The 25,419-nt window shown below is 50.6% G+C and overlaps 1 protein-coding gene across 1 annotated transcript in view; it reads right to left on the reverse strand.

Annotated features, from left to right (window-relative positions):
• Positions 1–25,419, reverse strand: part of pdzph1 (PDZ and pleckstrin homology domains 1) — a 136,367-nt gene that overhangs the window by 31,801 nt on the left and 79,147 nt on the right. Inside the window, exons 7-8 of the mRNA XM_072516385.1 lie at positions 25,263–25,373; positions 19,153–19,331 (exon numbers count right to left, since the gene is read on the reverse strand). Coding sequence (XP_072372486.1) covers positions 19,153–19,331; positions 25,263–25,373 — 290 coding nt within the window. The remainder of the gene's footprint in view (positions 1–19,152; positions 19,332–25,262; positions 25,374–25,419) is intronic.

Raw genomic sequence — 25,419 nt, forward strand, 5'->3', positions numbered from 1 at the left:
GGAGGCTTTGGATTTTGTCCAGCACAGCTGTATAAAACATAACTGTTATTCTGTACCTTCACCTTACTGTAAAATACAACAGCCCAATAATACAAAATAAATTTCTCTTAATTAATGCAAATTTGGTCAGTATCAGAAAGATTGAAGAAACGCACCTGTATAAGCAGTTCAAATTACAGTGATGGAAGAGAGGGCGGAGTAGCATGTTGCAGGGAGTTCAGTTCTGTCAGTGATGGAGTGGGGGGTTGAGTCACTTCTATCAGTGACGGAATGTGGAAGGGGGTTGAGTCACTTAGACCATAAGACATAGGAGCAGAATTAGGCCATTCGGCCCATCGAGTCTGCTCCACCATTCAATCATGGCTGATATTTTTTCATCCCCATTCTCCTGCCTTCTCCCCATAACCCCTGATCCCCTTATTAATCAAGAACCTATCTATCTCTGTCTTAAAGACACTCAGTGATTTGGCCTCCACAGCGTTCTGCGGCAAGAGTTCCACAGATTCACCACCCTCTGGCTGAAGAAATTCCTCTTCACCTCTATTAAAGGATCGACCCTTTAGCCTGAGATTGTGTCCTCTGCTTCTAGTTTATCCTACAAGTGGAAACATCCTCTCTATCCACTCTATTCAGGTCTTGCATATCCTGTAAGTTTCAATAAGGTCCCCCCTCATCCTTCTAAACTCCAGCGAGTACAGACCCAGAGTCCTCAACCGTTTCTCATACGACAAGCTCTTCATTCCAGGGAGCATTCTTGTGAACCTCCTCTGGACCCAGCACATCCTTCCTTAGATATGGGGCCTAAAACTGCTCACAATACTCCAAATGGGGTCTGTCCAGAGCCTCATATAGCCTCAGAAGTACATCCCTGGCCTTGTATTCTAGCCCTCTCGACATGAATGCTAACATTGCATTTGCCTTCCTAACTGCCGACTGAACCTGCACGTTAACCTTAAGAGAATCGTGAACAAGGACTCCCAAGACCCTTTCTGCTCATGATTTCCTAAGCAATTCCCCATTTCGAAAATAGTCTATGACTCCATTTCTTCTTCCAAAGTGCATAACCTCACACTTTAACTCCCTCTACAGATCTTTGTATCATCTGCAAACTTAGCAACAGTGCCTTCAGTTCCTTCTTCCAGATCATTAATGTATATTGTGACAAGTTGTGGTCCCAGCCCTGACCCCTGAGGCACACCACTAGTCACCGGCTGCCATCCTGAAAAATACCCCTTTATCCCCAGGCTCTGCCTTCTGCCAGTCAGCCAATCCTCTATCCATGCCAGGATCTTACCCTTAACACCATAGGCTCTTAACTTATTTAACGTTCTCCTGTGTGGCACCTTGTCAAAGGCCTTCTGGAAATCTAAATAAATCACGTCCACTGGTTCTCCTTTGTCTAACTTCCTTGTTACCTCCTCAAAGAACTCTTACAGATTTGTCAGACATGACCTTCCCTTGACGAAGCTGTGCTGACTCAGTCCTATTTTATCATGGAGTTCCAAGTACTCTGCGATTTCATCTTTAATAATGCACTCTAAATTTTTACCAATGACCAAAGTCAGGCTAACCGGCCTATAATTTCCCGTTTTCTGCCTCCCTCACTTTAAAAAAATTTTTTTTATAAAGGTATTTGAAAATTTTTATAACAGTAACAAAAACAATGACATCAACATGGTAAAATAAATATTTCTCCCCCCCCCCCCCCCCAGCCCAATCTTCACACACCTCAACCATACAACACAATCCGCATCCCACACCCCCACCGCTCCCCTTGGAATACTGGCATCTGCTGACATTTTTAATTTTCCCGAGAAAGTCGGGGAACCCTAACATTGACCTTCTTAAGGCAAACTTTATTTTCTCAAGACTGAGAAACCCAGCCATGTTACTAACCCAGGCCTCTACACTCGGGTGCTTCGAGTGGGGGCCCTCCACCTTAATAAGATCCGTCTCCGGGCTACCAGGAAGGCAAAGGCTAGGACGTAGGCCTTTTTCTCCCCCTGAACTCCCGACACTCCAAAGATCGCTACCTCCGGATTCGGCACCACCCGTGTTTTTAGCACTGTGGACATTGCCTTAGCAAAACCCTGCCAAAACCCTCTAAGCTTTGGGCATGCCCAAAACATGTGGACATGATTTGCTGGGCTTCCCGTGTACCTATCCTCCTATCCTCTACCCCGAAAAACTTGCTCATCCTAGTCACTGTGAGGTGTGCCCGGGGACTACCTTAAATTGTATCAGGCTAAGCCTGGCACACGATGAGGAGGTATTAACCCTGCTTAGGGCATCCGCCCATAGACCCGCCTCTATCGCTCCTCCTAGCTCGTCCTCCCTCTTGCCCTTAAACTCCTCCACCGGAGTTTCCTCCGCCTCCGAAAGCTCCTGATAAATATCCGATACCTCCCCCCCTCCCACCTAGGTACTGGAAACTACTCTATCCTGTATCCCCCGTGGCGGCAGCAGAGGAAAGGCCGGCACCTGTTTTCTCAGGATGTCGCGCACCTGCAAATACCTAAAACCGTTCCCTGATGGCAATTTAAATTTATCCTCCAAAGCTTTCAAGCTGGGAAAGCTCCCATCTATAAATAGATCCCCCATCCTTCTAATTCCTGCCCTCTGCCAACTCCGGAACCCGTCATTTGCCTACCCGGTACAAACCTGTGGTTGTTATAAATTGGGGTCCAAATCATGCTCCCTCCACTCTCTTATATCTCCTCCTTTGCCCCCAGATCCTCAGAGCCGCCACTACCACTGGACTTGTGGAGTATCGGGCCGGCGAGAACAGCAGAGGTGCCGTTACCAATGCTCCCAGACTGGTGTCTTTACATGACGCCGCCTCCATCCGCTCCCATCCGACCCCTCCCCCACTACCCACTTCCTGATCATGGCTATATTAGCCGTCCAGTAGTAATTGCAGAAGTTCAGCAGTGTCATCCCACCCTCCCCCCGACTGCGCTCCAGCAACACTTTCTGTTTTACTCGCCCACACAAATCCCAAAATAATCTTATTCACCCGCTTGAAAAAGGCCTTTGGGATGAAGATGGGGAGGCACTGAACGACAAACAGAAATCTGGGGAGGTCCGTCATTTTCACGGTCTGTACACTCCCCGCCAGTGATAGCGGGAGCATGGCCCATCTCTTAAAGTCCCCTTCCATTTGTTCTACCAACCAGGATAGGTTTAACTTGTGTAGTACCTCCCATTTTCGGGCCACCTGGATTCCCAGATATCGAAAGCTCTTCCCTACCATTCTGAGCGGCAGCTCTCACAGTCTCTTCTCCTGCCTTCTTGCCTGGATCGCAAGCATCTCGCTTTTCCCCATGTTCAATTTATACCCCCAAAAATTGCCAAATTCCCCCAAGATTCGCATTACTGCCCCCATCCCCTCCAACGGGTCTGAAATGTACAAGAGCAGGTCATCTGCGTAGAGCGAGACCCGGTGCTCCACTGCCCCCCCCCCCCCCCCTCCTACCCCCCAAACCAGCCCTTTCCAGTTCCTAGAGGCTCTTAAAGCCATGGCCATTGCCTCTATGGCCAGAGCAAACAGTAACAGGGAGAGGGGGCACCCTTGCCTCGTCCCTTGGTGTAGTTCAAAATACCCCGACCTCAGCCGGTACGTACGCACACTCGCTACTGGTGCCTGATAGAGCAACCGCACCCAGTCAATAAAGCCCTCACCAAACCCAAACCTTCCCAGCACCTCCCACAGATAATTCCACTCCACCCAATCAAAAGCCTTCTCCACATCCATCGCTACCACCACCTCCGCCTCCTCTCCTTCTGAGGGCATCATAATAACATTTAGAAGCCATCGAACATTGGCCTTGAGTTGCCTGCCCTTAACAAATCCCATCTGGTCTTCCCCTATCAACCCCGGGACACAGTCCTCTATCCTTGTGGCCAGTATCTTAGCCAGCAGTTTGGCGTCAACATTCAGTAGAGAAATCAGCCTGTATGACACGCATTGTTCCGGATCCTTCACCCATTTCAAGATCAATGAAATCGAGGCCTGCGACATTGTTGGGGGGAGGACACCCTTCTCTCTTGCTTCATTAAATGTCCTCACCAGCAGTGGGCTCAATATCTCTGAAAACCTCTTATAGAATTCCACCGGGTAGCCGTCAGGCCCCGGGGCCTTGCCCGACTGCTTGCCCTCCAGCTCCTTGATTATTTCCTCAATCTCAATTGGGGCTCCCAGCCCCTCCACCAGGTCCTCCTCCCTCCCTCCCTTCTTAAACAGTGGTGTTACATTCTCCACTTTCCAGTCCTCTGGGGCCCTTCCTGCCTCCAGTGATTCCTGAAAGATTACCACCAATGCCTCCACAATCTCCTCAGCTATCTCTTTCAGAACCCTGGGGTGTAGTCCATCCGGTCCAGGTGATTTATCCACCTTCAGATTTTTCAGTTTCCCCAGAACCTTCTCCTTAGTGATGGCCACTACACTCACTTCTGCCCCTGATTCTCCTGGAGCTCTGGCATCCCACTGGTATCTTCCACAGTGAAGATTGATGTAAAGTAACTATTCAGTTTCTCTGCCATTTCTTTGTTTCCTATTATTACTTCTCCAGCCACATTATCCAGTGGTCCAATGTCTATCCTTTTGCCTCTCTTTTACCTTTTATATATTGATGGACGGGGAGAGTGTCAGTTCTGTCAGTGATGGCGGGGGGGTGGGGGGGTGTCAGTTCTGTCAGTGATGGCGGGCGGGTGGGGGGGGGGTGTCAGTTCTGTCAGTGATGGCGGGGGGGGGGGGTGTCAGTTCTGTCAGTGATGGTGGGGGTTAGTTCTAAGTGGATGGGATCTGTTCTGTCAGGGATGGAGTGGAGGGTTGAGTCACTTCTGTGAGTGATGGTATAGGGGGTGTTGAGTCACTTCTGTCACTGATGGCGGGGGGGTCAGTGATGGCGAGCGTTAGTTGTAAGTGGATGGGATTTGTTCTGTCAGTGATGGAGGAGGATCAGTTCTGTCCTTGTTGGAGGGGGGGTCAGTTCTGTCAGTGATGGAGGGGGGGGTCAGTTCTGTCAGTGATGGAGGGGGGGTTAGTTCTGTCAGTGATGGCGGGGGTGGGGGGGGGGTGTCAGTTCTGTCAGTGATGGCGGGGGTTAGTTGTAGGTGGATGGGATCTGTTCTGTCAGGGATGGAGTGGAGGGTTGAGTCACTTCTGTGAGTGATGGAATAGGAGGTGTTGAGTCACTTCTGTCAGTGATGGCGGGGGGGGGGGGGGGCGGTCAGTGATGGCGAACGTTAGTTGTAAGTGGATGGGATTTGTTCTGTCAGTGATGGAGGAGGATCAGTTCTGTCCTTGTTGGAGGGGGGGTCAGTTCTGTCAGTGATGGAGGGGGGGTTAGTTCTGTCAGTGATGTAGGGGGGGGGGTCAGTTCTGTCAGTGATGTGGGGGTGTCAGTTCAGTCAGTGTTGGAGGGGGGGTCAGTTCTGTCAGTGATGGAGAGGGGTCAGTTCTGTCAGTGATGTGGTGGGGGGGGTGTTCAGTTCAGTCAGTGATGGAGGGGGTCAGTTCCGCCAGTGATGGAGGTGTCAGTTTTATCAGTGATGGAGGGGGTTCAGTTCTGTCAGTGTTGGAGGGGGGTCAGTTCTGTCAGTGATGGAGGGGGTCAGTTTTATCAGTGATGGAGGTGGGGTCAGTTCTGTCAGTGATGGTGGGGGAAGTCAGTTTTTCAGTGATGGCAGGGGGATGCGGGGGGGTCATTTGTCAGTGATGGAGGGGTGGGGTCAGTTCTGCAGTGATGGAGGGGGTTGGTTTTATCAATGATGAAGGGGGGGGGGTCAGTTCTGTCAGTGATGTAGGGGGGGTCAGTTCTGTCAGTGATGTGGGGGGAGGGGTCAGTTCCGTCAGTGATGTAGGTGGGGTCAGTTCTGTCATTGATGGAGGGGGGTCAATTCTGTCAGTGATGGAGGGGGGGTCAGTTCTGTCAGTGATGTGGGGTGGGTCAGTTCTGTCAGTGATGGAGGGGGTTCAGTTCTGTCAGTGATGTGGGGGGGGGGTTCAGTTCAGTCAGTGTTGGAGGGGGGGTCAGTTCTGTCATTGATGTGGGGGGTTCAGTTCTGTCAGTGATGTAGGTGGCGTCAGTTCTGTCATTGATGGAGGGGGGTCAGTTCTGTCAGTGATGGAGGGGGGTCAGTTCTGTCAGTGATGGAGGGGGGGTCAGTTCTGTCATTGATGGAGGGGGGTCAGTTCTGTCAGTGATGTAGGGGGGGTCAGTTCTGTAAGTGATGGAGGGGGGGTCAGTTTTATCAGTGATGGCAGGGGTTAGTTGTAAGTGAATGGGATCTGCTCTGTCTGTGATTGAGGGGGATCAGTTCTGTCAGTGATGGTGGGGGAGGTCAGTTTTTCAGTGATGGCAGGGGGATGCAGGGGGGGTCAGTTGTCAGTGATGGAGGGGGTCAGTTCCGTCAGTGATGGTGGGGGAGGTCTGTTTTTCAGTGATGGCAGGGGGATGCGGGAGGGGTCAGTTGTCAGTGATGGAGGGGGGTCAGTTCTGTCAGAGATGGAGGAGATCTGGTCTGACAGGGATGGGGGGCCGTCTGTTCTGTCACTGATGGACGAGGAGGTAGTGTGTGGTGGGGTGGGTCAGTTCTGTCAGTAATGGAAGGGGTCAGTTTTGTCAGTGATGGCGGGGTGGGGGGGGGGGATGTCAGTTCTGTCAGTGATGGCGGGGGTGGGTGGGGGGTTGTCAGTTCTGTCAGTGGTGAAGGGGGGGGTCAGTTGTCAGTGATGGAGGGGGGTCAGTTCTGTCAGTGATGGCGGGGGGGGGTTGTCAGTTCTGTCAGTGATGGAGGGGGTTAGTTGTAAGTGGATGGGATCTGTTCTGTCAGGGATGGAGTGGAGGGTTGAGTCACTTCTGTCAGTGATGGAATAGGAGGTGTTGAGTCACTTCTGTCACTGATGGCGGGGTGGGTGGGCGGTCAGTGATGGCGAACGTTAGTTGTAAATGGATGGGATTTGTTCTGTCAGTGATGGAGGAGGATCAGTAATGTCCGTGTTGGAGGGGGGCCAGTTCTGTCAGTGATGTAGGGGGGGGGGTCAGTTCAGCCAGTGATGGAGGAGGTGTCAGTTCTGTCAGTGGTGGAGTGGGTCAGTTTTATCAGTGATGGAGGTGGGGTCAGTTCTGTCAGTGATGGAGGGGGTCAGTTTTATCTGTGATGGAGGGGGGTCAGTTTTGTCAGTGATGAAGTGGGGGTCAGTTTTGTCAGTGGTGAAGGGGGGGGGGTCAGTTCTGTCAGTGATGGTGGAGGGAGGTCAGTTTTTCAGTGATGGCAGGGGGATGCGGGGAGTCAGTTGTCAGTGATGGGGGGTGTCAGTTCAGCCAGTGATGGAGGCGGGGGTCAGTTCTGTCAATGATGGAGGGGGGGTCTGTTCTATCAGTGATGAAGGGGGGTCAATTCTGTCAGTGATGGGGGGGGTCTGTTTTTTCATTGATGGGGCGGTCAGTTTTATCAGTGATGGAGGGGGGTCAGTTCGGTCAGTGATGGCGGGGGGGGGGCAGTTCTGTCAGTGATGGAGGGGGTTAGTTGTAAGTGGATGGGATCTGTTCTGTCAGGGATGGAGTGGAGGGTTGAGTCACTTCTGTCAGTGATGGAATAGGGGTTGTTGAGTCACTTCTGTGAGTGATGGCGGGGGGGGTGGTGGTGGGGTCAGTGATGGCGAACGTTAGTTGTAAGTGGATGGGATTTGTTCTGTCAGTGATGGAGGAGGATCAGTTCTGTCATTGATGGAGGGGGGGTCAGTTCTGTCATTGATGGAGGGGGGGTCAGTTCTGTCATTGATGGAGGGGGGGTCAGTTCTGTCATTGATGGAGGGGGGGTCAGTTCTGTCAGTGATGTAGGTGCGGTCAGTTCCGTCATTGATGGAGGGGGGGTCAGTTCTGTCAGTGATGTAGGTGGGGTCAGTTCTGTCATTGATGGAGGGGGGGTCAGTTCCGTCATTGATGTAGGTGCGGTCAGTTCCGTCATTGATGGAGGGGGGGTCAGTTCTGTCAGTGATGTAGGGGGGGTCAGTTCTGTAAGTGATGGAGAGGGGTCAGTTTTATCAGTGATGGCAGGGGTTAGTTGTAAGTGGATGGGATCAGTTCTGTCAGTGATGTAGGGGGCGGGTCAGTTTTTCAGTGATGGCAGGGGGGTGCGGGGGGGTCAGTTGTCAGTGATGGAGGGGGTCAGTTCTGTCAGTTATGTGGGGGGGTGGGTTCAGTTCATTCAGTGATGGAGGGTGTCAGTTCTGTCAGTGATAGAGGGAGGTGAGTTCTTTCAGTGATGGAGTGGGTCTGTTCTGTCAGTGATGTGGGGGGGGGGGTTCAGTTCAGTCAGTGATGTGGGGGGGGGGTCAGTTCTGTCAGTGATAAAGGGGGCTCAGTTCTGTCAGTGATGGAGGGGGTCTGTTCTGTCAGTGATGGAGGGGGCCAGTTCTGTCAGTGATGTGGGGGTGGGGGTTCAGTTCTGCCAGTGATGGAGGGGGGTTCAGTTCTGTCAGTGTTGTGGGGGGTGGGGGGTGTCAGTTCTGCCAGTGATGGAGGGTGGTCAGTTCTGTCAGTGATGTGGGGGGGGGGGGGCTCCAGTTCAGTCAGTGTTGGAGGGGGGTCTGTTCTGTCAGTGAAGGGGGGTCAGTTTTATCAGTGATGGGGGTGGGGTCAGTTCTGTCAGTGATGGTGGGGGTTAGTTGTAAGTGGATGGGATCTGTTCTGTCAGGGATGGAGTGGAGGGTTGAGTCACTTCTGTGAGTGATGGTGGGGGGATCAGTGATGGCGATGGGGGGTGGATGGGATTTGTTCTGTCAGTGATGGAGGAGGATCAGTTCTGTCCGTGTTGGAGGGGGGGTAGTTCTGTCAGTGATGTAGGGGGGGGGTCAGTTCTGTAAGTGATGTGGGGGAGTCAGTTCTATCAGTGATGTAGGGGGGGGTCAGTTCTGTCACTGATGGAGGGGGGGTCAGTTCTGTCACTGATGGAGGGGGGGTCAGTTCTGTCAATGATGTGGGGGGGTCAGTTCTGTCAGTGATGTAGGGGGGGGCAGTTCTGTCACTGATGTGGGGGGGTGGGGGGGGTTCAGTTCAGTCAGTGATGGGGGGGTCAGTTTTATCAGTGATGGAGGTGGGGTCAGTTCTGTCAGTGATGGTGGGGGGGGGGGTCAGTTTTTCAGTGATGGCAGGGGGATGCGGGGGTTCAGTTGTCACTGATGCAGGGGGGGTCAGTTCTGTCACTGATGCAGGGGGGGTCAGTTCTGTCACGAATGGAGGGGGGGGTCAGTTCTGTCAGTGATGTGGGGGGGTCAGTTCTGTCACTGATGGAGGGGGGGTCAGTTCTGTCAGTGATGTAGGGGGGGCAGTCCAGTCAGTGATGGAGGGGGTCAGTTCTGTCAGTGATGTGGGGGGGGGGAGGTTCAGTTCTGTCAGTGAAGGGGGGTCAGTTTTATCAGTGATGGAGGTGGGGTCAGTACTGTCAGTGATGGTGGGGAGGGTCAGTTTTGTCAGTGATGGAGGAGATCTGGTCTGTCAGGGATGGGGGGCCGTCTGTTCTGTCAGTGATGGACGAGGAGGTCGTGTGTGGTGGGGTGGGTAAGTTCTGTCAGTGATGGAGGGGGGTCAGTTTTGTCAGTGATGAAGGCGGTGTCAGTTCTGTCAATGATGGAGGGGGTGTCAGTTCTGTCACTGGTGGTGGGTGGGGGGGGTCAGTTTTTCAGTGATGGCAGGGGGATGTGGGGGGTCAGTTGTCAGTGATGGAGGGGGGTCAGTTCTGTCAGTGATGGTGGGGGGTCAGTTTTTCAGTGATGGCAGGGGGATGCGGGGAGTCAGTTCTGTCAGAGATGTAGGGGGGGCTCAGTTCAGCCAGTGATGGAGGCGGGGGTCAGTTCTGTCATTGATGGAGGGGGGTCAGTTCTGTCAGTGATGAAGGGGATCAATTCTGTAAGTGATGGAGGGGGGGTCAGTTTTATCAGTGATGGCAGGGGTTAGTTGTAAGTGGATGGGATCTGCTCTGTCTGTGATGGAGGGGGATCAGTTCTGTCAGTGATGTTGGGGGGCGGGTCAGTTTTTCAGTGATGGCAGGGGGGTGCGGGGGGGTCAGTTGTCAGTGATGGAGGGGGTCAGTTCTGTCAGTTATGTGGGGGGGTGGGTTCAGTTCAGTCAGTGATGGAGGGGGTCAGTTCTGCCAGTGATGTGGGGGCGGGGGGGGGGGTTCAGTTCATTCAGTGATGGAGGGGGTCAGTTCTACCAGTGATGTGGGGGGGGGGGGAGTTCAGTTCATTCAGTGATGGAGGGGGTCAGTTCTGTCAGTGATGGAGGGGGTCAGTTCTGTCAGTGATGTGGGGGGGGGGGGGGTCAGTTCTGTCAGTGCTGTGGGGGGGGGGAGTTCAATTCATTCAGTGATTGAGGGGGTCAGTTCTGTCAGTGATGGAGGGGGTCAGTTCTGTCAGTGATGGAGGGGGTCTGTTCTGTCAGTGATGTGGGGGGGGGGTTCAGTTCAGTCAGTGCTGTGGGGGGGGGTTCAGTTCAGTCAGTGATGGAGGGGGTCATTTCTGTCAGTGATGTGGGGGGGGGGGGTCAGTTCTGTCAGTGATAAAGGGGGCTCAGTTCTGTCAGTGATGGAGGGGGTCAGTTCTGTCAGTGCTGTGGGGAGTCAGTTCTGTCAGTGATGGAGAGGGTCTGTTCTGTCAGTGATGTGGGGGAGGGGGGGTTCAGTTCTGTCAGTGCTGTGGGGGGTCAGTTCTGTCAGTGATGGAGGGTGTCAGTTCTGTCAGTGATGTGGGGGGGGTCAGTTCTGTCAGTGATGTGGGGGAGGGGGGGTCAGTTCTGTCAGTGATGGAGGGTGTCAGTTCTGTCAGTGATGTGGGGGAGGGGGGGGTCAGTTCTGTCAGTGATGTGGGGGAGGGGGGGGTCAGTTCTGTCAGTGATGTGGGGGAGGGGGGGGGTCAGTTCTGTCAGTGATGGAGGGTGTCAGTTCTGTCAGTGATGTGGGGGAGGGGGGGTCAGTTCTGTCAGTGATGTGGGGGTCAGTTCTGCCAGTGATGGAGGGGGGGTCAGTTCTGTCAGTGATGGGGGGGTCAGTTTTATCAGTGATGGAGGGGGTCAGTTCTGTCAGTGATGTGGGGGGGGGGGGGCTCCAGTTCAGTCAGTGTTGGAGGGGGGTCTGTTCTGTCAGTGAAGGGGGGTCAGTTTTATCAGTGATGGAGGTGGGGTCAGTTCTGTCAGTGATGGTGGGGGAGGTCAGTTTTTCAGTGATGGCAGGGGGATGCGGGGGGGGGGGGGGGTCAGTTGTCAGTGATGGAGGGGGGGGGGGTTGTCAGTTCTGTCAGTGATGGTGGGGGTTAGTTGTAAGTGGATGGGATCTGTTCTGGCAGGGATGGAATGGAGGGTTGAGTCACTTCTGTCAGTGATGGAATAGGGGGTGTTGAGTCACTTCTGTCAGTGATGGCGGGGGGGGGGTTCAGTTGTCAGTGATGGAGGGGGGTCAGTTCGGTCAGTGATGGCGGGGGGGGGGGGGGGGGTGTCAGTTTTGTCAGTGATGGTGGGGGTTAGTTGTAAGTGGATCGGATCTGTTCTGGCAGGGATGGAATGGAGGGTTGAGTCACTTCTGTCAGTGATGGAATAGGGGGTGTTGAGTCACTTCTGTCAGTGATGGCGGGGGGGGGGCGGGGTCAGTGATGGCGAGCGTTAGTTGTAAGTGGATGGGATTTGATCTGTCAGTGATGGAGGAGGATCAGTTCTGTCCGTGTTGGAGGGGGGGTCAGTTCAGCCAGTGATGGGGGAGATGTCAGTTTTGTCCGTGTTGGAGGGGGGGTCAGTTCTGTCAGTGATGGAGGGGGGTCAGTTCTGTCAAGGATGTAGGGGGGGGCCGTTCTGTAAGTGATGTGGGTGGGGGTCAGTTCTATCAATGATGTGGTGGGAGGGGTTCAGTTCAGTGAGTGATGGAGGGGGGGTCAGTTCTGTCAGTGATGGTGGGGGGGGGGTCAGTTTTTCAGTGATGGCAGGGGGATGCGGGGAGTCAGTTGTCAGTGATGGGGGGTGTCAGTTCTGTCAGAGATGGAGGCGGGGGTCAGTTCTTTCAATGATGGGGGTGGGGGGCAGTTCTATCAGTGATGAAGGGGGGTCAATTCTGTCAGTGATGGGGGGGTCTGTTTTTTCAGTGATGGGGCGGTCAGTTGTATCAGTGATGGAGGGGGGTCAGTTCGGTCAGTGATGGCGGGGGGGGCAGTTCTGTCAGTGATGGTGGGGGTTAGTTGTAAGTGGATGGGATCTGTTCTGTCAGGGATGGAGTGGAGGGTTGAGTCACTTCTGTCAGTGATGGAATAGGGGTTGTTGAGTCACTTCTGTGAGTGATGGAATAGGGGGTGTTGAGTCACTTCTGTCACTGATGGTGGGGGGATCAGTGATGGCGAGCGTTAGTTGTAAGTGGATGGGATTTGTTCTGTCAGTGATGGAGGAGGATCAGTTCTGTCCGTGTTGGAGGGGGGGGTCAGTTCTGTCAGTGATGGAGGGGGGGGGTCAGTTCTGTCACTGATGGAGAGGAGGGTCAGTTCTGTCAGTGATGGAGGCGGGTAGTTCTGTCAGTGATGTGGGGGGGGGGGTCAGTTCTTTAAGTGATGTGGGGGAGTCAGTTCTATCAGTGATGTAGGGAGGGTCAGTTCTGTCACTGATGGAGGGGGGTCAGTTCTGTCACTGATGGAGTGGGGGTCAGTTCTGTCACTGATGGAGGGGGGGTCAGTTCTGTAAGTGATGTGGGGGGTCAGTTCTGTCAGTGATGTAGCGGGGGGTCAGTTCTGTCAGTGATGTGGGGGGGTCAGTTCTGTCAGTGATGTAGGGGGGGGTCAGTTCTGTAAGTGATGTGGGGGGTCAGTTCTGTCAGTGATGTAGGGGGGGCAGTTCTGTCACTGATGTGGGGGGGGCAGTTCTGTCAGTGATGTAGGGGGGGCAGTTCTGTCACTGATGTGGGGGGGTGGGGGGGGTTCAGTTCAGTCAGTGATGGGGGGGTCAGTTTTATCAGTGATGGAGGTGGGGTCAGTTCTGTCAGTGATGGTGGGCGGGTCAGTTTTTCAGTGATGGCAGGGGGATGCGGGGATTCAGTTGTCAGTGATGGAGGGGGGTCAGTTCTGTCAGTGATGTAGGGGGGGTCAGTTCTGTCAGTTATGTAGGGGGGTCAGTTCTGTCAGTGATGGGGGGGGGGGTTCAGTTCTGTCACGAATGGAGGGGGGTCAGTTCTGCCAGTGATGGAGGGGGTCAGTTCTGTCAGTGATGGAGGGGGGGGGGGGTTCAGTTCTGTCAGTGATGGAGGAGATCTGGTCTGTCAGGGATGGGGGGCCGTCTGTTCTGTCAGTGATGGACGAGGAGGTCGTGTGTGGTGGGGTGGGTAAGTTCTGTCAGTGATGGGGGTGTCAGTTTTATCAGTGATGGTGGGGGGGGGGTCAGTTTATCAGTGATGGCAGGGGGATGTGGGGGGTCAGTTGTCAGTGATGGAGGGGGGCCAGTTTTATCTGTGATGGAGGGGGGTCAGTTTTGTCAGTGATGAAGTGGGGGTCAGTTTTGTCAGTGGTGAAGGGGGGGGGGTCAGTTCTGTCAGTGATGGTGGAGGGAGGTCAGTTTTTCAGTGATGGCAGGGGGATGCGGGGAGTCAGTTGTCAGTGATGGGGGGTGTCAGTTCAGCCAGTGATGGAGGCGGGGGTCAGTTCTGTCAATGATGGAGGGGGGGTCTGTTCTATCAGTGATGAAGGGGGGTCAATTCTGTCAGTGATGGGGGGGGTCTGTTTTTTCATTGATGGGGCGGTCAGTTTTATCAGTGATGGAGGGGGGTCAGTTCGGTCAGTGATGGCGGGGGGGGGCAGTTCTGTCAGTGATGGAGGGGGTTAGTTGTAAGTGGATGGGATCTGTTCTGTCAGGGATGGAGTGGAGGGTTGAGTCACTTCTGTCAGTGATGGAATAGGGGTTGTTGAGTCACTTCTGTGAGTGATGGCGGGGGGGGTGGTGGTGGGGTCAGTGATGGCGAACGTTAGTTGTAAGTGGATGGGATTTGTTCTGTCAGTGATGGAGGAGGATCAGTTCTGTCATTGATGGAGGGGGGGTCAGTTCTGTCATTGATGGAGGGGGGGTCAGTTCTGTCATTGATGGAGGGGGGGTCAGTTCTGTCATTGATGGAGGGGGGGTCAGTTCTGTCAGTGATGTAGGTGCGGTCAGTTCCGTCATTGATGGAGGGGGGGTCAGTTCTGTCAGTGATGTAGGAGGGGTCAGTTCTGTCATTGATGGAGGGGGGGTCAGTTCCGTCATTGATGTAGGTGCGGTCAGTTCCGTCATTGATGGAGGGGGGGTCAGTTCTGTCAGTGATGTAGGGGGGGTCAGTTCTGTAAGTGATGGAGAGGGGTCAGTTTTATCAGTGATGGCAGGGGTTAGTTGTAAGTGGATGGGATCAGTTCTGTCAGTGATGTAGGGGGCGGGTCAGTTTTTCAGTGATGGCAGGGGGGTGCGGGGGGGTCAGTTGTCAGTGATGGAGGGGGTCAGTTCTGTCAGTTATGTGGGGGGGTGGGTTCAGTTCAGTCAGTGATGGAGGGGGTCAGTTCTGCCAGTGATGGAGGGGGTCAGTTCTGTCAGTGATGTGGGGGGGGGGAGTTCAGTTCATTCAGTGATGGAGGGTGTCAGTTCTGTCAGTGATAGAGGGAGGTGAGTTCTTTCAGTGATGGAGTGGGTCTGTTCTGTCAGTGATGTGGGGGGGGGGGTTCAGTTCAGTCAGTGATGTGGGGGGGGGGGGTCAGTTCTGTCAGTGATAAAGGGGGCTCAGTTCTGTCAGTGATGGAGGGGGTCTGTTCTGTCAGTGATGGAGGGGGCCAGTTCTGTCAGTGATGTGGGGGTGGGGGTTCAGTTCTGCCAGTGATGGAGGGGGGTTCAGTTCTGTCAGTGTTGTGGGGGGTGGGGGGTGTCAGTTCTGCCAGTGATGGAGGGTGGTCAGTTCTGTCAGTGATGTGGGGGGGGGGGGCTCCAGTTCAGTCAGTGTTGGAGGGGGGTCTGTTCTGTCAGTGAAGGGGGGTCAGTTTTATCAGTGATGGGGGTGGGGTCAGTTCTGTCAGTGATGGTGGGGGAGGTCAGTTTTTCAGTGATGGCAGGGGGATGCGAGGGGGGGTCAGTTGTCAGTGATGGAGGGGGGTCAGTTCGGTCAGTGATGGAGGGGGGTCAGTTCTGTCAGTGATGGTGGGGGTTAGTTGTAAGTGGATGGGATCTGTTCTGTCAGGGATGGAGTGGAGGGTTGAGTCACTTCTGTGAGTGATGGTGGGGGGATCAGTGATGGCGATGGGGGGTGGATGGGATTTGTTCTGTCAGTGATGGAGGAGGATCAGTTCTGTCCGTGTTGGAGGGGGGGGTCAGTTCTGTCAGTGATGTAGGGGGGGGTCAGTTCTGTCACTGATGGAGAGGAGGGTCAGTTCTGTCAGTGATGGAGGCGGGTAGTTCTGTCAGTGATGTGGGGGGGGGGGTCAGTTCTTTAAGTGATGTGGGGGAGTCAGTTCTATCAGTGATGTAGGGAGGGTCAGTTCTGTCACTGATGGAGGGGGGTCAGTTCTGTCACTGATGGAGGGGGGGTCAGTTCTGTCACTGATGGAGGGGGGGTCAGTTCTGTAAGTGATGTGGGGGGTCAGTTCTGTCAGTGATGTAGCGGGGGGTCAGTTCTGTCAGTGATGTGGGGGGGTCAGTTCTGTCAGTGATGTAGGGGGGGGTCAGTTCTGTAAGTGATGTGGGGGGTCAGTTCTGTCAGTGATGTAGGGGGGGCAGTTCTGTCACTGATGTGGGGGGGGCAGTTCTGTCAGTGATGTAGGGGGGGCAGTTCTGTCACTGATGCGGGGGGGTGGGGGGGGTTCAGTTCAGTCAGTGATGGGGGGGTCAGTTTTATCAGTGATGGAGGTGGGGTCAGTTCTGTCAGTGATGGTGGGCGGGTCAGTTTTTCAGTGATGGCAGGGGGATGCGGGGATTCAGTTGTCAGTGATGGAGGGGGGTCAGTTCTGTCAGTGATGTAGGGGGGGTCAGTTCTGTCAGTTATGTAGGGGGGTCAGTTCTGTCAGTGATGGGGGGGGGGGTTCAGTTCTGTCACGAATGGAGGGGGGTCAGTTCTGCCAGTGATGGAGGGGGTCAGTTCTGTCAGTGATGGAGGGGGGGGGGGGGTTCAGTTCTGTCAGTGATGGAGGAGATCTGGTCTGTCAGGGATGGGGGGCCGTCTGTTCTGTCAGTGATGGACGAGGAGGTCGTGTGTGGTGGGGTGGGTAAGTTCTGTCAGTGATGGGGGTGTCAGTTTTATCAGTGATGGTGGGGGGGGTCAGTTTATCAGTGATGGCAGGGGGATGTGGGGGGTCAGTTGTCAGTGATGGAGGGGGGCCAGTTTTGTCAGTGATGAAGGGGGTATCAGTTCTGTCAGTGATGGTGGTGGGGGGGGGGTGTCAGTTCTGTCATTGGTGGAGGGGAGGTCAGTTTTTCAGTGATGGCAGGGGGATGCGAGGGGAGGGTTCAGTTGTTAGTGATGGAGGGGGGTCAGTTCATCCAGTGATGGAGGAGGTCTGGTCTGTCAGGGATGGGGGGCTGTCTGTTCTGTCAGTGATGGACGAGGGGGTAGTGTGTGGCGGGGTGTCAGTTCTTTCATTGATGGTGGTCAGTTCTGCCAGTAATAGTGGGTGGGGGGGGGGGGCGGTCAATTCGGTCAGTCATGGCGGGTGTGTGGATTTGTTGCTCTCAGTAAAAGGGTTGGGGTGGTGGTGGGTCCGTTCTTAATGACAGGGTGGGGTTAGAATTCCTTTTCTTTAAAAAAAAATGTTTGAGTACCCAATTCATTTTTTCCAATTAAGGGGCAACTTAGCGTGGCCAATCCACCTGCCCTGCACATCTTTGGGTTGGGGGAGAAACCCACGCAAACGCAAGGAGAATGTGCAAACTCCACATGGACAGTGACCCAGAGTCGGGATCGTACCTGGGACCTCAGCGCTGAGGCAGCAATGCTAACCATTGTGCCACCGTGCTGGCCGGGTGGGGTTATAATTCCTGTTAGTGACAGGATTGTGTGGGGGGGGGGGGCGTTGTTATCATTTTAGTTCTGTAGCACAATACTGAGCGGGCTTTGTCTCTACATTTCCCAATGTAGTCAGCGCCTTTCTGCAATGGTTTTATATCCCGTGTCAACACAGTTACCTCAGGTGTCCCCTAAATCTTCATACTTCTGCCTTCTATTCCTCATCTATATGCGACTCTTTGCGGACATCCTATGTAAGCACAGGTTTAGCTTTCCTAATGTTCACTGGCAGCACCTCACCTTATTGCTCTGATAATCTGTTAATGTTATGTCACTGGCTGTACGTGCATAAAATGCTACTTAATAAGATAAGAGCCGGTGGTGTTGGGTGTAGTATATTAGCATGGACAGAGCATTGGCTCATTAATAGAAGTCAGAGAGTTGGGATAAGATGGGCATTTCCAGGATGGCAACCTTATCTAGTGGAGTGCCACAGCGATCATTGCTGGGGCCACATTTATTTTAATATACATTAATGACTTGGACAACATAAGTGAATGAACTACAGCCAAGATTGCAGACAACACAAAAATAGGTGGGAAGGCAAGTGGTGAAGATGACACAGAGAATCTATAGAGGGATATAGCCCAAAAACTGGATGGAATATGATGTTGGAAAATGTGAAATTATGCACTTTGGTAGAAAGAGTAGAGGAGCTGAATGTCATTTAAATGGAGAAAGACTTCTGAGGGCGGTGACACAGAGGGATTTGGGGATCCTCGAGCTTAAATCACAAAAAGCTAGCATGCAGGTTCAGCAGGTAGTAGGGAAGGCAAATGGAATGTTGGCCTTTATTTCCAAGGGAATGCAATCGAAAAGTAGGGAAATCTTGTTAAAACTATACAAGGTGCTAGTTAGACAAGATCTGGAATACTGTTAACATTTGTGGTCCTCTTATCTAAGGGAAGATATACTGCCCGGGTCACTGTCTGTGTGGAGTTTGTATATTCTCCCTGTGTCCGTGTGGGTCTCACCCACAAAACCCAAAAGTGTGCAGGGTAGGTGGATTGGCCGCGCTAAATTGGCCCTTAAATTGGGAAAAAAAATAATTGGATACTCTAAATTTATTTATTTTTTAATTTAAAAAAAACGAAAGATATGCTGGCATTGGAGCTGTCCAGAGAAGGTTCACTAGGTTGAGCCTGGGTATGGAGGATTTTCTTATGAGGAGAGATTGAGAGCTTAGAAGAATGAAAGGTGCCCTTATTAAGACATATAGGATTTTCAGATGGCTTGACAGAGTAGACGCTGAGAGGTTGTTCCCCCTTCGAGGAATATCTAGGACCAGAGAGAATAATCTCAGAGAAAAGGATCGGCCATCTCTGAGGGTAGTGAATCTGTGGAATTTGTTACCACAGGGGGCTGTCGAGGCTAGGTCATTAAGTATGTTCAAGGCTGAGATAGACAGATTTTTAATCTGTAAGGGAATCAAGGGTTATGGGGATAAGGCGGGAAAGTGGAATTTAGGATTCTCATCTCAAATTTGTCATTGAATGGCAGAACATACACAATGGGCCGAAATTTATGGTCTTAAGAACTTATGTACGATCTGACTGGAATTCAACATTGTAAAGGTTGAAACCATCCGATTCAATCCTGCTCAGATACTTTTTTCCTTAGATCATAATCTCATCCCTCTTCCTGACTGTAAGAAATAACCTTGATGCCCCGTACACATCAAACCCTATTGAGTCCATTACCAAGGCTAACCAAGATCATCTCTATATCGCTGTCTTCATTATTGCCTCACCACCACTGCTGCTGAATTACATATTTACATCCAGACTCAACTTTTTAAGATTCCCTCTTGCCAATGTCCCCAAATATTAACTTATCTAGAACTTCCCATTTGCAAATCCCTCCATGCCCCTCTCTTTTCCTGTGTGATCCCCTCCAGCTGTGTCCTCTGTTCTTCCAACTCTCCTGGTCCTTCCACTCTATTATTGCTGACATATTCCCCCATACTCTGGAACCTCTCTCAAACGTTATCCAGCTTGCTACATTTTTCCTATTGAAATAATTTGTCCTATCCATTCTCTTTACACATGCTGGCGGATTCGCAGTTGTAGTTAATAAGATTGTCATATATTTGAAAGTTCCAGAATTTCTTTGCACCTTTTTGTTCTTGTAATAGTAGAATAAGCCATTGTGTTTTAAAACAAACCATCTCTTTCTCCAACCCTTTAGAAATCCAGATTGAGTACGTTTATGCAAGTATCCACGGCATGCTGGCCTTGGGGTGTTAGGGCATCGACTAATGTCTGACCCTACGACGAGCGTCAAAATATCTGGACCTGGAAATATAAAAATGACATTTAATTATTTAATATTACTTCATTGCTTTCTATTTTGAGTCATAAAGGCATCCAACTAAATTCTCATAAATGCATAGTACTTTGGATTGGGAGGAGATATTGATGCTTTTATATTCACTTTCCAATTATTATAGTTTTTGGAGACGTGACATTATTGTGAAGTCAGGTATGTGATGGAATACTCACCATTTGCATGACTTTGTACCGCTGCAATAACTTCCAAGAACAATACAAAGACAAAAGAAGTCCAATCAATTGGTGCCCCTACTATAAAACATGGTATCCATCTCTTCTCCAACATCAGTGTGACATTGGTGCACATTATCTATGGGATGCACTGCAGCAACTCACCAAGCTTACTTTGAATGTACATTCGAGCACCACAACTTTAAATAATTTGCATTTCTCTTGTGCCTTTCATATAGAATGATGACCCTCAGAGGAAAATGGATGCATACGTAGCCAAGAAAGTGATATTCCAACAGCTAGGTTTTAAAGAGGGAGTTACAGGAGGCAAAGGAAGTGGAGAGGCAGGGGGTTTATAGAACAATTTACAGAATGTGGGGCAAAGGTGGATAAAGATACTGTTGTCAATAATGCGGCAAAGCGAAGGAAATACACAAGAGGATAGAGTAGGAGGAACATAGAATTTAGCGGAACCATAATGCTCAAAGAGTTTATAGAGAAAGAAAGGGCTGAAGTCAGAGCGATTTAAGTAGGAATAGGATTGGGGATTTTAAATTTGAGGTTTTGAGGGACTTGCGGTTAATAGATATCAACATGCAATGGCCCATGTATTGCAAAATGCCTGCATTTTCTTTTGTGTGATGTCCCTTTAAGAACAAATGTACTGGTGAGTATTTTGAAAGGGAGTTAATTGGTTTCCTCCTTATGAAAGGAGGAGGGAGTTTCAAGAATTATCTTTGAGATCTGGGGTTGCCATGGGGATGAACAGGTGAGAAGCAAAGGGTCGATAGAAGGTTAATTGTGGTGGTGTTGGGGTTTTTCAGTCTGTTTTTGTGGCAGGCAATTCAGAACACGGTGAATGGATGCAAAGCTAAAACAGGCTAGGCTCACTTAGAATGGAACCATTTTCTGTTTGGAAAATTTCAGTCATATCCTGGTATTCATGCAGAGCTCTGACAACAAAGCAGAGTTGGTGTTACTTTGTATGTTATACAGTTGGAAAGGCCTGAGGACAAAAAGAGGGAATGATTGTGGATTGTGCAATAACTACTGTCCCTATTAAAGTTGTCCCAGTGCTCACCAGATCACTTAAAGGGCACAAAGAAGGGAATCTCTGGGGATTCTGTGCCATCAGAACTGTTGTGACCCGAGTGAGAGTGGGTTTGTAGACTTGCACCATATTGACGGTAATTATATCTGGGGACTTTGGATGGTATACAGCTGCTGTTGAATGTAACTCTGGAGCTGAAATGATTGGATGGGACGTGAGAGATCCCATAAAATGAATTGGAAAAACTGAGATTATATGTGATGTCATATTTGTACAGGAAATAATTTGAGGGCCTGTAATTATGCACGGTATATCACTGTTGCAGCAACTATTTAAAGCAAAATTCACCTTTTTGTTTGAAATATTCATTGTTAATTAATATTTGAGCTATGCTAATGTTTTAGTTAGTTTGTTACAATAGAGGTTACAGGTACCAGTGGGATCTGTACAAGATGGACAGGTTGCACCTCAGCAGGACTGGGACAAGCATTCTTGCAGGGTGACTAGCTAGTGCTGTTGGGGAGGGTTTAAGCTAGATTGGCAGGTGGATGGAAAGCTGAAAGACTCATACATGGAGGGAAGCAAAACTGACAACAGGAAGTAGAAAAGTATTAAGTGGAATTAAAAGACAGATAAACTGAATGCAAGCATCAAATAGGATAATGTTAAAAGACAAAGTTAAGGGCATTTTATCTGAATGCATACAACATAATAAGGCAAATGATTTGAAGGCACAAATTGAGATGAAAGAATATGATTTAATAGACATTACGGAGATGTGGTTACAGGGTGACTGAGGCTGAGAACCGAATATTGAAGGATATTTGTCATTTAGGAAAGATAGGCGATAAGGACATTGGGTAGCATTGTTTTTTAAAATTTAAAGTGCCCAAATTATTTTCCACTTAAGGGGCAATTTAGCGTGACCAATCCATCCACCCTGCACGTCTTTGGGTTGTGGGGGTGAGACCCGGGCAGAGCCGGGGAGAATGTGCAAACTTCATTCAGACAGTGACCCGGGGCCAGGATCGAATCCCGGGTCATCGGTACCATGGACAGCAGTGCTAACCACTGCGGCACCGAACCGCCCGGGTAGCATTGTTACTAGGGGATGAGATCAGTATATTAATAAAAAGTGGATCAAGATGTAAAATCTGTTTGGGCGGAACTAAGAAACAACAAGGGTCCCAAACATTGGTGGGAGTTGTTTATAGGCCACCATCAGACGTGGTAATATTGGCCACAGTAGAATTCAGGAAATTAGAACTGCATGGAACATGGGAACTACAGAAATAATAGGTGACTTCAATTCACATGTAGACTAGGTAAACCTAATTAGTTCTAATGCTGTGGAGGATGAATTCCTCGAATGTGTATGAGATGTGTATCTTGCGCAGGACATTGAAGGATCAATTATGAATCGGGCTATTTTAGGTTTTGTGTTATGTATTGAAAAAGACCTAATTGGTAACCTTGCTGGAAATAAGCCTTCAAAAACCACTAGCCCTCGCTTGTAACCCCCGCACACTCCCCATGCTCCATCCATACCAACTCTTACCACCTCATGCCCCCACCCACTGCCCCATTGCTCCTCATACCCTATATGCCAATCTATGCCCCTCTACCCATCCCCATGGCCTTATGCAGATTTAGTTCCAATCCATGGCTCCCCACTGATCCCCATACTAACCTTGTGCCAACCCATGGTACCCCCACCCAACACACTTTGTCCATACAGTCTCCGCAGACGTCTAGTGAAATTGAAAGCAGTGTTATGACACCCTGGGCTAGTGCGCAGTCAATTCTGCCCCACTTGACCTGGAGTTAGAACACAAGTGAATTAACCCAGAATTCTTCGACAAATATCCAAAATATTTGGCCCTTGGCTGCACAATTATTACAGTCACCAGGTTTGTAAATTTCAATCCAATTACTATTTATTTATAACAAGAGCTATAATGGAATGTGCAGCAAAACAACTGGTTAACTATTATCTAATTCCTATTTCCCCACTTTAACTTGCCCCCGTCCTCTATATATACAGACAGACACACACACAAGGCAGACAAACACAGAGGAGAAGAAAGGTTTTTTTTAAAAAGTAAAAGAGAAAAAGAGTCTGTGTTTCAAATGGGTGTTTCCAGCACCCACTCCTCTTCAGACTTTGCTTTCAGTTTGTGATTTTTACTGTAGATTCATTCAGGCCTCTGTAGTTTTAGGAATACAGAGCTCACAGCCTTTTGGAGAGCGAGCGAGAGAGGGTCTTGGTCTTTTGTTTGCAGCCCGTAATGGTCTTCCTGTAGATTCATTTATTCATTCATGGTCAGTTACTCGACAGGGCAAGACCACCACTGGACGAAGTCAAACGAAAATGGGAGGACGAACTGGGGACAGACGTGGGTTGGAGCAAAGTGCTGAACAGGGCCAACTCCACCTCCTCCTGTGCAAGGCTCAGCCTCATGCAGTTTAAAGTGGTGCACAGAGCTCACCTAACCGGAATCCGAATGAACAGGTTCTTCCCGGAGGTGGAGGATAAATGTGAACGGTGCCAGGTGATGTGTTGGGTAGGCTGGGTTGAGGCGAACTGCACTTGATGCAGTGTAGCGAGAGACAGACCTCCAACACTTGATAAAGTGCAACACGATTTTATTCAACATCCAAACTATTATACATGTTCAACTGTGGGTTGACACTATGCTGACTTGACTGGAGACCTGACACTAGCCTGACCAGACTAACCTAGCTACCACATGGTGTAGGCACCGGCTATCTCACAAGCTCTGACTGTCTCAGAGGCTGGGTCCCGAGAGAGTGGGAAAACTGGTGCCCTCTGGCTTTATAGTGGTCGTGTCCTGTCTGGTGATTGGCTGCTCTGTTCTGTGTGCTTACTGGTCATCCTGTGTGTCAATCACTGCCAGTCTGCACTCCATTGTATACATAGATGTATATTATGACACCAGGGAGGCCCGGCCAACCACGCCCACATGTTCTGGGCTTGCCCTAGACTTGTAGGGTTCTGGGCAGCCTTCTTTGAGGCGATGTCCAAGGTTGTAGGGGTGACGGTGGCAGTCTTCGGGATATCAGAACAGCCAGAGCTACATATGGGGAAGGGGGCTGATGCCCTTGCTTTTGCTTCCTCAATCGCACGCCGGAGAATCCTGTTCGGTTGGCGATCAGCAACACCACCCTCAGCTGCAGATTGGCTGGCATACCTGGCAGAATTCCTACAGCTGTAGAAGATTAAGTACAACATCCAAGGGTCGGACGAGGGCTTCCACAAAGCATGGGGGCCATTCGTCAGCCTGTTCCAAGACCTGTTCAAGACCTAGCCAACAGTGACTAGGGAAAGAGGGGGAGATCAGACAAGAACATATACTACAAGGAGGTACAAAGGGGAGTGGAGATGAGGAGGAAACACAAGGGAGCCGCAGAAAAAGGAGGGAGGGGAGGGGGCAGGAACGCCCCCTCCCCCACCCATAACCTATAAGTTCAACAACAAAAGTCGCAAAAAAGAGGATAGGAGCTCAGCAGTAGGATACCCAGGGCGGACGAGGGGGCTACTAGTTGAGGGGACAGGGAGGGGGGCAGAGAGTGGATAAGCAGGTGTGGGGAGAAGGTAAATGAAGAAATATGTATGTAAATAAGAAACTGTGCAACACGTAAATATCAGACACATCATCCGTTAGAAGTATCACTCTGTAAAATTGAAAAACGCCAATAAAAACATTTTAAAAAAAAGAGTCATAGAATCTCTACAGTGCAGGAGGGCATTTTACCCATCGAATCTGCACCAACCCTTGGAAAGAGTACCCTCCCTAGGCCCATGCCCCGACCCTATCCCAGTAACCCCACCTAACCTTTTGGACACTAAGGGGCAATTTATCATGGCCAATCCACCTAACCTGCACATCTTTGGACTGTGGGAGGAAACCAAAGGACCCAGAGGAAACCCACGCACACACGGAGAGAACGTGTAAACTGCACACGGGACAGTCACCTGAGGCCGGAATTGAACCAGGGTCCCTGGCGCTGTGAGGTAGCAGTGCCACCGTGCCGCCCACAAAGTCAGTTGAGTAAAGAGAGAATTTTGCATTTCTTTTGGACCTTGGCATGCTCCAAGATGCTTTCTATCTAATGAGATATCATCAAAGTGTAGTTAACAGGTGTAATGTAGGACAGCAAAGTCGTGCCTGGAGATGCAGGTAATCTTGCACTGAAATAATATACACCTAAAAATCAAGATGCAATTCTTCTTTTCTATTACCAGAAAAGAGAAATATGGCCTTGGCTGCAGTTTCAGTTGCCAGCAGAAAGGGTGCACAGAATTTAGTGCATTATTGAGACATTTTCAAGCCATTGGTATTTTCTTTGTCCTGGCACACTTCAAGGCACTGCATCCAGGGTGCAATGGGACTGAGCACTCATCAGGAGTGAGAACCCGATTGCCCGCTTTCAATTTTTACTTTCATTCTTTCATGGGACATGGGCATTGCTGATAAGACCTGCATTTGTGACACAACCCTGATTGCCCTTGAGCTGAGTATAACAGTTAAGAGTTAACCACATTAGTGGGGATGCTGCAAATAATTAACCACAATTTGCTTTAACTACAAAAGGTTAAGCCAAAAAATGAAGCAAATATTTAGCTTGAAGAACACTTTGACTCTCCCTACCTTGCCAAGCAAGGCTGGATGCCTCAGAGTGAGGTATGCTGGTCACATCAGTTCCATTAACAGTCAATACAATGTCACCAATCTGAAGTCCTGCTTCTTCAGCTGCTCCATCTGGAACAAAGCCCAGAATTCACAATAGTTTTACAAAGAGTTTGCA

The sequence above is a fragment of the Scyliorhinus torazame genome, chromosome 9 (genome assembly GCF_047496885.1).
Source record: "Scyliorhinus torazame isolate Kashiwa2021f chromosome 9, sScyTor2.1, whole genome shotgun sequence".
NCBI lineage: Eukaryota > Metazoa > Chordata > Chondrichthyes > Carcharhiniformes > Scyliorhinidae > Scyliorhinus > Scyliorhinus torazame.